Source organism: Heterocephalus glaber, unplaced genomic scaffold (assembly GCF_053883595.1).
Source record: "Heterocephalus glaber isolate CG9 unplaced genomic scaffold, H.glaber_assembly_v1.0 deba00000676, whole genome shotgun sequence".
NCBI lineage: Eukaryota > Metazoa > Chordata > Mammalia > Rodentia > Bathyergidae > Heterocephalus > Heterocephalus glaber.
In genome coordinates, this window is record NW_028258156.1 from 13736231 (window position 1) to 13749362 (window position 13132).

The 13132-nt window shown below is 34.9% G+C and overlaps 1 protein-coding gene across 7 annotated transcripts in view; it reads left to right on the forward strand.

The window, feature by feature from the left end:
• Crppa (CDP-L-ribitol pyrophosphorylase A) overlaps positions 1-11720 on the forward strand; it is a 310773-nt gene extending 299053 nt beyond the window's left edge. For 4 of the 7 annotated variants that reach the window (XM_013070300.3, XM_087206690.1, XM_013070299.3 and 1 more), the window contains one exon: positions 8654-11720. In XM_013070300.3, coding sequence (XP_012925754.1) covers positions 8654-8758 — 105 coding nt within the window. In that variant the 3' untranslated portion in view covers positions 8759-11720. Of the gene's footprint in view, positions 1-1980; positions 2463-8653 lie in introns of those variants that run through there. The other 3 variants (XM_087206687.1, XM_087206689.1, XM_087206691.1) reach the window with 3 other exon arrangements.
• Positions 11721-13132: the final 1412 nt, after the last annotated feature.

Consider the following 13132-nt stretch of genomic DNA (forward strand, 5'->3'; position numbering starts at 1 on the left):
TAAATTGCTGATGTGAAGTGAAATAGATGGCTTCATAAGGGAAGCCATCACATCTGGGGCTTTGAAAATTGATATAAATTAGAAAGATGGTTATTTTACTGGGGCAAAAATTAATCCTGATTATACCACTGTGGCTATAAAAGTGGATACGGTACAGTACATGTGCGATAATTGCAGTTTTAGAAGGGAGGATTAGGTTTATTGTGGGTGGCCTTGCATGCTAAGATGAAATACTGAAAATAATGTGGGTTTAATGAAGTGAAAATGAGTCTTCTAGTGAGCTTAGAGCAGTAATTTAAGGTAAAGAGGTGACCAGTTAGGACATCCTAGAAGAATGCAGGTACAGGATGGTATGAGTGTGGGTTTAGAGTGGTTTAAGTATGACTGATGAAGAGGTCTTAATAGAAAATTAGCAGGACATGGTAACTGTTGGGTGAGTTGTATAGAATCAAAATATTTTTTCTGATTAGAAGGGACATTGTATATGGGACCACTTTTTTAAGTTTTTGGAGTTGTGGAATAGATATTATGAATGATGTGGTAAGAAAATAAAGTATGACAGTGTGACAAGTTCCAGATCTAGAAATAATTGACATGATAATTAACTGTTTGTTCCTTAGACCAGATGTCTGGTGCTTTCAGCTGCTCACATTTTATCCCATTGTAATATGGCTCTGAGCATTGTATAGTTTGGATCTTTATGTTCTGTTATTGTTCAGCGAAGTATTTTTGCTGCCGCCCAGTGGTTGATTTGTTTTGTTTTTAATCCTGTTTTTTGCTTTTCTTAATTAAGGGTACGTATTGAGCACCTATTAGGTTGCTAGGCACAGCAAATAAAGGGAGCTAAAATTGTTGTGTAATAATTGTTAATCATTAAACCCTACTACATTTTCAGTAGTATTTTATTATCTAGTTCTAAATATTTGGAAAAGTAGTTGTTTTAAAAGAGCAAGAGGAAAAAATTCTTCATTTGAAGAGAGTGGTTTTGTTTTCTTTAAACTTTGCAGTTTTGGAAACTTACGAACATAGAACATTTATTTTCTTGTCCACTAGGTGACAGTGTGTCGTCGTTAGATTGTTTTTTCTTCCATTTCAGCAAAAGGTATACAAAAAGAAATTTATCCTTAAGTTATTTTGATTTGGTATTAGTGATATTTTTAATGATCTTAGCAACTTATGGTGATTTATAAAATCTGCACTTGTGATTTTTGTATTTTATACATGGTATATCTAGACTTAAGTACACATAAATGCATCTGTAGTTAAAACTATTTTTTAAGCTATTTGAAATTTTGTGGCATATAAGAGAATAATTTTTGCATGCATTTATAAAACAAGGCTTTCAAAGGATATTAATATCAAACTACAAGTAGTCTAAATTTCAGAATATTTTTGTGATTCATGGAAATCAAATCAGGCATTTGGAATGGAATTTGCTTAGACAATGCAACGTTTACTTTTCCAAGAGGACTGTATAATCTCCTGAGACATCTAAAGCCTAAATATATACACATATCTTTTAACTTTATAGTTGTCCTTAGCAGGATACATTGTGTGCTTTGGGAATGGTGTGTGCAGAGGGTAAATATGCCTAAAAATTTCCTTTCAGGTTGTCTATAAAGATTTGGGAAACAATGATACCACAGCCTTTCCTGCTATTCTTTGAGATAGAATTCCACAAAATCTATATAGATTTTTTTGAACAGCCTACCATAAATTTAATTGCGTTTCTTCAAGTACTAATATCTATGTAGTACAGTGAGATTTAATGTTTAATGGCACACTTTTAAAATAGTTCAAGTACTCTGGGAATAGTTTCTACAAAAGCTGTCTTTGGAGAAAAATTAAAAGGCACAAGAAATAAGGAATAGGGACGACATGGCCATCATAGAAAATACACCACTGGTACACTTGCCAGATTTATGTGTAGTAATCTACTTCCCTATCCAAATCTTTTTTTTTTTTTTCCTTTGGTACCAGGGATCGAACTTTGGACTTTGCGCTTCCAAAGCAGGTGGCAGCACCACTGAGCTAAATGCCCGGCCCTTCTCTATTCAAATCTTAAGGAGGAGGAGGAGGCTGAAGAGGAAGTAAACGAACTGTTAGGAATTGTGGAGGTGTTGCTGTCATTCCTCAGCTTTGGTGCAATTAAGGAATCTCTTACTTGTCCTGCTTTGCCAAAAGCCTGGCAGAGGCAAAGCCTCAGAAGTTCCACATGAGTTTCTGCACCAAGACTTTATTACTTTGTTAAAGATGATCCATACAGTCATCGGAGAGAAACCAGTACATCCACCAAGACAGGAGCAAAAAGACATACACAGAGAGACAAAAGCACTGCACCAGATTCCACTGACAAAACGTAGCCACTGTGGAGTAAATTTAGAATCACCTTATGTGTTTAAAAGATAATGGCGATTAGAACTTTCCTTTTGTGCATTTTTCATCAAACCATAGTATATTTCACCTTAATCTTGAAATTGTAAGTGATTGAGAAACAGTTAAGTAAACCTTTCTAGGTAAAACTCATGATGAAGTATAATATTCAGTTTGAGAATATAGAACATTAAAAATAGCTATTCTGTACTAGTTTTCTTGTGGTATTCTCCTCAATATTCATAAAATCCAACTACTTAACTCTAAGATCTTAGTGAATAATTTTTATATACTGAATAAAGTTAGATAAAATAAATAAAATTATTGTTACTTTAGATTAACTTTCACGATGTTTTCATAACATGTAAATCAACAGAATCCGAGGCTTGGTGGATTATTAATTTGGTTCTGTGGGGGACCTTTTACTGAATACTATAATTTTCAAAAGAAAATTTTCTTTGTACAGATTTTGAAGATATTTGTGGAGAGAAGTGTTTTCTAGAAATTTTAACAATGTTCTATATATTGATTTTATGCGATAAAAATCAACAAGTGGGATCTCTTATTATTAAAAAGCTTCTGAACAGCAAGAGAAACCACTAACAGTGTGAAGAGACAACTCACAATGTGGGAAAAAATTTTCACCAGCAGTTCCTCGGACAAAGGTCTACTGTCTCGAATCTATAAAGAACTTAAAAAGATCAGACCTCCCAAATTTAAAGACCCAATCCAAAAATGGGCATCTGAAATGAACAGACATTTCTCAGACAAAGAAGTAGAAATAGCAACTAAATACATGAAAAAATGTTCAACATCACTGGTCATTTGAGAGATGCAAATGAAAACAATGCTGAGATTCCACTTCACTCCAGAAAGAATGGCTGCTATCATGAAATCAACCAATAACAAATGCTGACAGGGCTGTGGGGAAAGAGGAAGGCTGCTCCACTGCTGGTGGGAGTGTAGACTGGTGCAACCACTGTGGAAATCAGTATGGAGATACCTCAAAGAACTAGGACTGGAAGTCCCATTTGACCCTGCTATTCCACTGCTGGGGATCTTCCCCAAAGAATTAAAAGAATCATACCACAGTGATATATGTGCATCCATGTTCATAGCAGTACAGTTTGTAATAGCTAAAACTTGGAAACAACCCAAATGCCCGTCAACTGGTGACTGGATAAAGAAAATGTGGTTATTTTTATAGAATAGAGTATTACTCAGCCATAAAGAATGAGAAATTAGAGACATTTATAGCTAAGTGGATGCACATTGAGGCAATACTCTTAAGGGAAATAAATAGAACACACGTGTAAATACCAAATAGTTTTGCTGGTGTGAGAAACTGAAAGTGTAAATAAGGACTAAAAGGTAAAATAGATAATGTGAAATAGTAAGAAAAGGGGCAAAGGGGAAGGGAAATTGGGAGGGGTAGGGGAAAGGAAAGGGAATGGAATTAATATGAGAAAATGAAAAAATGGAAACAAAGTCTTTGTAAATAGGGAGGGATGAAGGGGTTGAAGGGAGAGCAGGGGAAGGGTGAAAAATAAGAACCAAGATAGATTATGTAAAGGTGCAAATTTCCAATGATGAATGTCATTATATTGTATACCTAAAATGTACCAATAAAATTAATAATAAAAAAAATCAAATTTAATTTCCTTAATGGGCTTTGTAGCTAAATTTAAAATACTGTTTTTGTGTATGAAGTGTACAGTAAGTTCATTATGGAAGCTTTGAGAATATAACAAAGTACAAGGAAGAAATGCTGTCATAAATCCAACATCTAAAAACAAGTATTAACGTTTAATATTTTTCCTCCCAATATTTTCAGAACACTGACTGTAGCAGAGTATATATTTTTCCTTTTTAGATGGTTTATATTTTTGGTTATAATACAGTATTAATGAAAAAGAATGAATGCTATGTTTTCATCTAGACATTTAATTTTTATCATTTTATGAGAGGATGGAATTAAAAAATTTTTTAAATTCATGAATTCTGACATGATTATGAAGTGAACAAGACAATAAAACAAGTAACATTAGCCAAGACAAATTTAAGAAGATAGGTCAAACTTTTAACACATCTTACAACATTTTATACAGTAAAATAGTCTTCTGTTAAATTCAACAAATGTATGCTTATGATTTTTATGTGTGGACATGTAAACATAGATGAAACAGTGTTTATAGTTCATGCTCTTTATGGCTGATGAACTGAATTTGAGGTAAACTTGAACCCTGGAGATTAATGTTGTCAGAGATATAGAGAGAAAATGCTGATATATTTATCTTGAGTAGCTTTTCTTTACTTTTTAACATAGGAATTTGGGTACCCACCTTTTTTCTAATAAATTGCTATGCTCTAACTTATGACATAGATGTGCCACTGTAGGAATCAGTCATCATCTCTGGTTTCCAAAGTATTTCTTGTCCACTCTGAACTCTACAGTTGCCTTCTGATCTCACCATGCTCTGAGTTCCCTCTTCCTAAACGCTCAGTGACAGCAATATTACCTTCAGTATAGTTTGTACACACTTTTATACATTACATAGCAGTACTTGTCTAGGAATGGAATTGACTTTTTTATTCTTACTTGTTTCATGAAGTAAATGTTCCCAGGTGGTTTGGCTGCTGGGACAACCCAAATGTTACAAAATGTGTTACAAATGGTTTCTTAGTGGTGAGGGCAGTGGCCATAGGTAAGGAAGGAATAGGACACTGGGATAATTACCATTGTGTAAAACTCTACAACATTGAAATGATCATACTACAAAGTCCCTGTGTTTTCATCTTTGTGTGCTTCAGCTCAGATTTTCCTTTTAAAAACTGACCTTTAGAGGGGCTGGGGATGTAGCTCTGTGACACCACACCTGGCTGGCAAGCTCAAAGTTCTGAGTTCAATCCCAACACCAAGAAAAAAAAAAAAGAAAAGAAAAACTTACCTTTAGGATTATTCATATTGTCTCTACTGTACTGCCTATGTCACATTATACCAGTCCAATCATATCTTCAAGCATGATATTTTATCACTATAAGATAGTCTTTATTATAGGTTCTAATTCTAGAATTCAAATTCTTGAATTTCCATTTTCTACTTTAATCAATATTTTAACCTTTCCTGTTTTTCAGTATGTTAATCAATTATTTTGAAATCCTTGCATGCCGATCCCAATATGTATATCATTTCTGGATCTGCTTGAATTGATTTTTGTTTTCTTCTTGGTTAGTCACTACTTTTTTACTATTTCTTTGCTTGTCTTATAATACTTTATTGCATGCCACACTTTAATTGCAAAACATTATAAAGAAAGGCATACTTTAGCTTCCTCCAAAGAACACAAAAAATTTGGGAAGCAGTTTTATTACAGGGGATGAACTTGATCTTGTAGAAGTTTTTAAGCTTTCATTGGGAAGACCTAGTTCAGTTTGGCCTTCACTTGCAAATTGCACTTAACATAATGTTCTCCATGTTCAACCATGTTGTTGCAAATGACAGGATTTCATTCATTGTTATGGCCAAATAGTATTCCATTATGTGTATATACCACAGTTTCTGTTCCCTCCACCCATTGACGCACTGTTAAGTTGATTCCACTTCTTGTGAATAATGCTGCAATGAACAAGAACAAAGCACATGTCTGTTCAAGATAGGAATTTTATTTTCTTTGGATGTATAACCACTACGGGGATTACTGAATCCTGTGGCAGTTCTATTTTTAGTATTTTAAGAAATCCCCAGACTGTTTTCCATAGTGGCTACACTAATTACATTCATAAAACAATATGCGAGGATTCCTTTTTCTCCACATCCTTGGCCATATTTGTTTTCTTTTGTCTTTTTGATAATAGCCATGCAACTAAAGTGAAGTGATATTTAGATGTGGTTGCATTTAATAAGTGTGTGAAAAAATGCTTAAAATCACTAATCATCAAGGAAATTTTTCAAAATAAATATTTGAGTTGGCATTTTCCTGTGTTATTAGTACTCTTTTAGAGATATGGGTTTTTGAGATGAGTTCAAAATTTATAAATTATTTATCCGATCTTTATACATGAGTTTTCCAAATATATATATATATATATATATATATATATATATATATATATATGCCTCACCATGTTCTTTCACCAGTTTTGAAATCTCCATATTGTCATTGTGCCACTTTCATCTTAAATGCATAAACTGGTTTCGAAAGGGCTGCAGAGATAGACCTTTTCTGTTTGTTTTTAAGAGGAAGCCTTAATTATTATCATCTGTGTTATTTTAAATTTAATAAATGAGAGGGTAGACATGTATTATAGATTTTGCACCATTGTAATTAGTTGATCATTAAGCATGAAAATGCATACTAATAGTTGCTTTGTATTGTTTTCAGTTTTAGAATACTTCTGTGCTTACAAATCAATGATGTGACATGGGTGATAATCCTGTCCCGTATAAGTAGATCATATTTTAAGTTTAAACATTCTTGGCTAAGAATGATTTGTTTATATATAATATAATCAATCTTACGATATTCTGGAAATCAGAAAAAAACAATTGAAGTGCACTATCGAAATGTCATGTAAAATGCACTTGTAAGGAACAAAGTAGCCACCATTTCTTCCCTAGTTCCACACCTTAGAATTTCAGGGAAATTGGTAGAAAAGAGCAGCATAGGCCATTGTTCCCATGAGGAGGAGCCCAGGGCCCTCCTGATGGAGGCAACTTGGTGGCAGTAAAACTTCAAAGATGTTTTTCTCTGTACTATTGCCAGGCCTCAGGCTAAATATTCAAATAGGAGTACACAAAGTAACCAAATAACAGCCAATGTCAACAGATGAGTGAAACTGAAAGGGTGATGATATCTCTATCACAGTCAAAGCGTCCCTTGCTTTGAATTCCTTATAATTTATGGAGTGCCACAATGCGTTAGGCATCAGGCTAAGTATTCCATATTCAGAGAGAAAATGAAAAATGCTTTACATCATGAAAATTGTCATCTGGTGGCATAGATGGTCAACAGAAAAGACCACTGAAAGTGCAGCATGCTAGAGGAATTCACAGCTGAGCAAACAGAGTCACTGCATCCAAACTGGGCTAGCAGATAGGAATCAGGGTAGATTTCAAGAGTCATGGATACCTGGGTTGAGACACAAAGAGTAATTGGGGTCAGGGAAGCTGGGAGGGTGTGGGAAAGCTGTTCTGGCGAAGGAATCACAAGGAATAGAAAGGTCCGAGCTCAGAAAAACAGCTTGTGTGGGCAGTCTTAAGTAGTTCTCTGTGGCTTGGAGGATGGGGTGATTTTAAGGGAATGTCAGGGGGCTGGGAAGATAAACAGCTTTTTATTACTACATAAAGGGAGTCAGACTCCCTCCTGAGGTTCAAAGGTACCCTTTAAAGGCAGGATAGTGATGTAATCTAATCTACCTTTCAGAGTAAGTATTGGACTGGTCCATGAAATGGAGAAGGAAAGACTTTAGGGAGACTGTTTATGAGATCATTCCAGTCATTGAGGACGAAGATGTTATGCTGGCATCATAATGACTTATCCTAATGTATAAGGATAGAGTAAATGATAAGGAAGTTGATGCAGATCTCCAGGGTAGAGGAAAGGCATTAAAGACAATAAGAAAGTTCAGAGATGGCTGGCAACATCTTTTTAAATGTACCATGTATCATAACCTGGAGATCTTGAAGTTGGTAGCTTTGTTTCCACTTTCTCTTCACATTATAATATCTTCATACCTTCAAGAATCCTAAATAGTTAAAAAAAATAGCTAATTTTCACAAGCAATTTGATTTCAAAGGCAAAACCACATCCTAGCAACTTGTAAAATAACTCATTTGATGAATTTGCTTTATCTTTATTTCATATGCAAGTCTTTCCCCACACAAGTACTCAGAAATAGTTCATAACAAAGTTGGAGAACACTCAGAAACAAGAGGAGAAATGCTTGCATCACTGAGGAAATATTCACACTTCAGTGGAGAGCCAAATTGGTCAGAATTGGATTAAGGGAAAATAATCTCTTGTGTCTTTTGATTAGCATTTGAAACTGTGTCAGTGTCTTTCTTTGTATTTTTAGCAGATTTTTTCCCCATTTTGTCTGTAATGAAAAGTGCTTACAGAAGTGCTTTCCCTTTATATAGGGGACTCAGTCCCTGCAGGTGATTAAGATCTGAGCTCATGAAATGTCAAGTCCAGAGAGCAGCAGATACTGCTCCTTATCAAATTTAATGTGTGACATGTTTTCTTTCTGAAAAAATCATTGTTTTGCCTTTTATTTTCAGGATGAACAAAAGCTACAGGAGAGCTTAAGGCAAGGGGCCGTCATCATTGCTGCCTTAATTAAAGAAAGAAATTCTGCACTCCTTGGCCAGCTGCTGGTAGCATGAAGAACACAGACAGAAAATCACCTTCTGGGCTTCTGAAAACATTTGCCTAAGTCTCTATTGCATTTCCTTCCCCACCCCACTCCCTCTTATATGTGGGAAAATGTTAAAGTTGTTTTCTATATCTTATAATTATACGATGTGATGCTTAGATAATAAGAGTAGATCAATGTTTGTGTCTGTTAAATTGGCTATGTCAAATAAATTGCCTGAATGAGAAGAGTAAGGAAGTGGACAATAACGGCCTTCACATAAAGAATCTTTTCACAAAGCTGAAAAGTCAAATTGAGATAATAATGGTGAGCTATTCCTTCAAGGAATGAAAATTTAGAAAACATCAGCGATTATCTTAACTCTAATAAATCATATTATAATAAGCTAATGGATAAGGTTCTAAAATTGTTTTTCTCTTGTACTGGAATTCTCCATTTCTTAAAAGTAAAATAGGTAACAGAAAATGGAACTGCTTCAGATATTCTTACCATTTGCCTCTTACTTCCCTAGATCCCTAAAGGAGATGTAATCTTGTGCTTTTCTATTATTTTTAAATTTTATGCTTCCTTTGGTTTATGAAACGTAATTTTGACTTACATTGTTTTAAAGAGTCTAATTTTTCTAAATAAGTTTAAAAGAACCCTAGAGAGCTTCATAAGGATTTAGTTATTTGGTCAGGTCCTGCTTACGGTCTTCTTTGAGGCCTGAAATCCATAGTTAAACAACTCCTGTTGTAGATACCGCTCCCTTATCAAATCCAGTTCTTTTTCTTTTCCAATTTCCATTGACACATGCATTTTAAATATGAATATTTACCTTACATTTAAATATTACTTGTATTTAGTCATTAAAGATGACCTTATTCTGTAAGTACATTTATTTTATAAAATAGATTAGATTACATCACTCAAGGGCTTAGCCTGTTTGTGGAATTTGTAAAAGTTGCATCAATTGTTTTCATTTAAAGATGGGCAATATAATATCTATCTGTAGAATAATTCTTTAACATGTTAGATGATTTTTCTCTATATTTCTCAAGTACCAGTATAATAGAGTTTATATTTTACATTTAAGAAAAATGTAGCATATAATGGGTATGGAATAATGGTTGCAATTCATTCTCCTAAGTGAGATGGGTTCTTTGAAGATAGGCTTGGATCTAACTTCCTTGCTTCACCACTGTTTCTCTCTCTAGGGATGTTAGGAAACATAAATCAGTTAAGTCAAATTCTTGAGGTTGAAAGGATGTGGGCAATATGTAGATTTTGCTTAGAATGTCTGCCTCTCTGTTGAGGTGGGCAGCTGCTTGGTAGAAGGCATTCGGGCAAATTCCACACACTGTGCTTGTTGAAGTCTTTAGGCAAAAATGTTGTAAGACTTTGAAAGTGCTCACAAAAGCGGAAGGGGAAATGTTACTAAGGTCTTAAAGAGAGGGTAAGTGGCTTAGGAAGAAGGCAGGAAACTCAGCAGAACAAAGTCACTGTCCTTCATCTTTGAGATGTTAGCTGGGTCAGCATAGATTTCAGGTTAATAAGGGTGTATTATAGTGGACAGGAATTCATCCTGGCACAGTTAATTGAAAACAAGAGGAAGAAGAAAATGAAGCCAAAGAGGAGGAGAAGGAGGAGGAGGAAAAAGACCCTCACAGTCTTCACTGTTTAGATGAGGAACCTAGGACTCTGGGGTTGTATTTAACCTTGCCCAAGGTCATGGGGCTGTATTGTAGCAAGAGGCAGGGCTTAACCTCAGGAAGACTTTATCCCTGTATAACAATGACTTCTAGCCAAGGCATCCAAAAGAGAAGCTGTGAAATGGAAACCAGAAGCTAGAAGAAAACACGGAGGAATGGACCAAGAGGAAAGGGGAATGAGTCCAGTGACCAATGAAAATCCCAAAGCTGCTGACTTTCTAGCCACCTGTCCAACATGCAAAAACTATGGGCAGAGGTTAAGGAAATGGAGAAGTTCATTGGCCAAGAGATAAAGATAGATTATTTTATTGTTTGTAAGAGATCCAGCAGTAACCTTACACTTACACTTTTAATCACTGCTTTGCAAATTTAATGACTTTAATAAAAACTGTTCATTGTCACTGTATTTTCTTTAAAGTCCCTGGAGAAAGAATAATATCTATATCTCAATGTTGATGAAATTGCTTCTGCTTATGGGAAGTTTTTAGAAAGACTTTTACTTCTAAATTCATGCTACTTAGTTAAATGCAGTTTAAAGTTTATCTTTTTAGGAATTCAACACTGAGCAGTGCGATCAATTACTTATATTGGTAAGAAGTAGTAGTTTTTCCTGTTAAAGTGCTCAGCTTAAGAGATGGCATTGCAAGTATACTCATCTACAGATAAAAGTCAGACCCTTATATCTTACAGGGTCCTTTGTTACCACAGTCATTTTAATCATTTTGCATTGATTTCATAGGAAAATTATTTTATGGTAATTTTATTAAAACTGTCAAATTTTATTTCACACGTATAAATGCAGCAATTTATATGAAAGTCAAATTACAGAACATTTTCTTATATTAGAGAAAATATGGTCTTTCTATACAATGTAGTACTACACTACCATAAGGAAGGATAAACTCGAGTCATTTGTAGTGAAATAAATGCACCTTGAGACCATAATGTTAATTGAAATAAATCAGACACACAAGCTTAAATGTTGCATGGTTTCTGTTATATAAAGCCCAAAGAATAAGTAAAGAGATGCTAGGAATATAAATATGAATGAAAGATAATAGAATATAAATAAAAGATAATAGGAAATTGTGAGATGAATCCTTTCAAAGGAGAGGGAGACCGAGAGACAGAAGGGGGCAAGGAAAGGGAGGGGAGGAGACGAAAAAGGAATGGAGGTGTGCTGTGTACCTGTACTGCTTCCTGATGAAGAATGTAATCATTATGCACTGCAAACATGTACTAATAAAAACTTCAAACAATAAACAAAAATCTGTAAATGTGGCTGTTTCGCTGTTGAAACTAATTGTGGATTTGTAGAGCAGAAATCATAACATTTTAATTAAAACATTAAGAAAACCATTTGGAAGAAGAAATACTGAAGTTATTTTAAAAGTTCAATTTGGAAATAAAATAAAAAATGTAAGTGATTTAGGATTCATTAGCATGGCTTTAAATGAATAAACTAGAAAGGGCTATGAAGGTGGTGTTTGACATTGTACTCTTTGTATATGTCCTTGGTACATCTTAGTTTCAAAATTGTGAAAATTATGCATCTTTTTAAGATGAAAAATAAATTATTAAGCGTTCTAAATATACTCTCTTTACCAAACAGTATATAAGTAATTGATAAATAGCTAAAAAATTGATATTTTAAAATCTAATGGCATTTTCATTTATATTTAGAGCATAGGTACATAGTTTTAAAACTCAAAATTGAATAAATCTCAAATACAACAGTGCATTGCTTTGTATTTTAGAAAGATAGAATTTGAAATCCAGATTGATTGATTGATTGATTGGTACCGGGGATTGAACTCGGATCCTTGCACTTGGGAGGCAGGCGCCAGAACCACTGAGCTAAATCCCCGGCCCTGAAATCCAGATTTATTATTGTATAATTTTTAAAAAATTGTAATGCCCAATATCTCAAGTGGAATTTTCCTTGTTCCCCTCATGTTTAGCAGGTTTCCTAGCAGTCCTAGTGGCTAAGTACTATGTAAAAGCTATTATATTTGAGCACAGTAGAACAAAGGATATGAACACAGTGAAGAGATGCATTCTTTTTCAGAAATACTCTGTTCCTCTCCTCTCTTTCCTTCCACGGAGGAACATCTTTACCTCTTGCCTTCGTTGTTGATCACATGACCAGCTTTGGCCAACAGAGTGAGTCAGAGGTGACACTGTGCCACAGAGTCAGGCCTCAGGACACCTCCTGAGTTTCTGCCTGCTCTCTGTGTCTTCAGCCACCATGGAGAGAACACAGCCTGGCTGCTGCCTGAGAAGGAGACTGGAGCCTACATCAGCCGACCTCCAGCTCACCCACAACGGATGAAAAGCATAGCTGAGGTCCGCAGAGCCACTTCGTTCCATTCAGCTGACCTCCGGCCAACATGTAAGCTAAATAAGTGTTCATTGTTTTTTACTAGTACTGAGTTTTGAGTCTTGGTATTGCATATCTTCATAAAGAGAAAATCTGTGGCAATGTGTTGTTTATTTTACTTCACAAATCTACTCAGTATCTGAGATTCACTTTGCTACACCAGAATGCTTACAGGAGAAAGTGTCATGGGTCAGTCAGGGCAGTGAGCCCAAAGACTCTGAGGATTACTTGCTCTGTATTCAGTAGTTTCTAAAGTGTTTTGGGAACATTTTCAAAAGAGATGAAACTTTCTTAGATATGAAGTGATACAAGT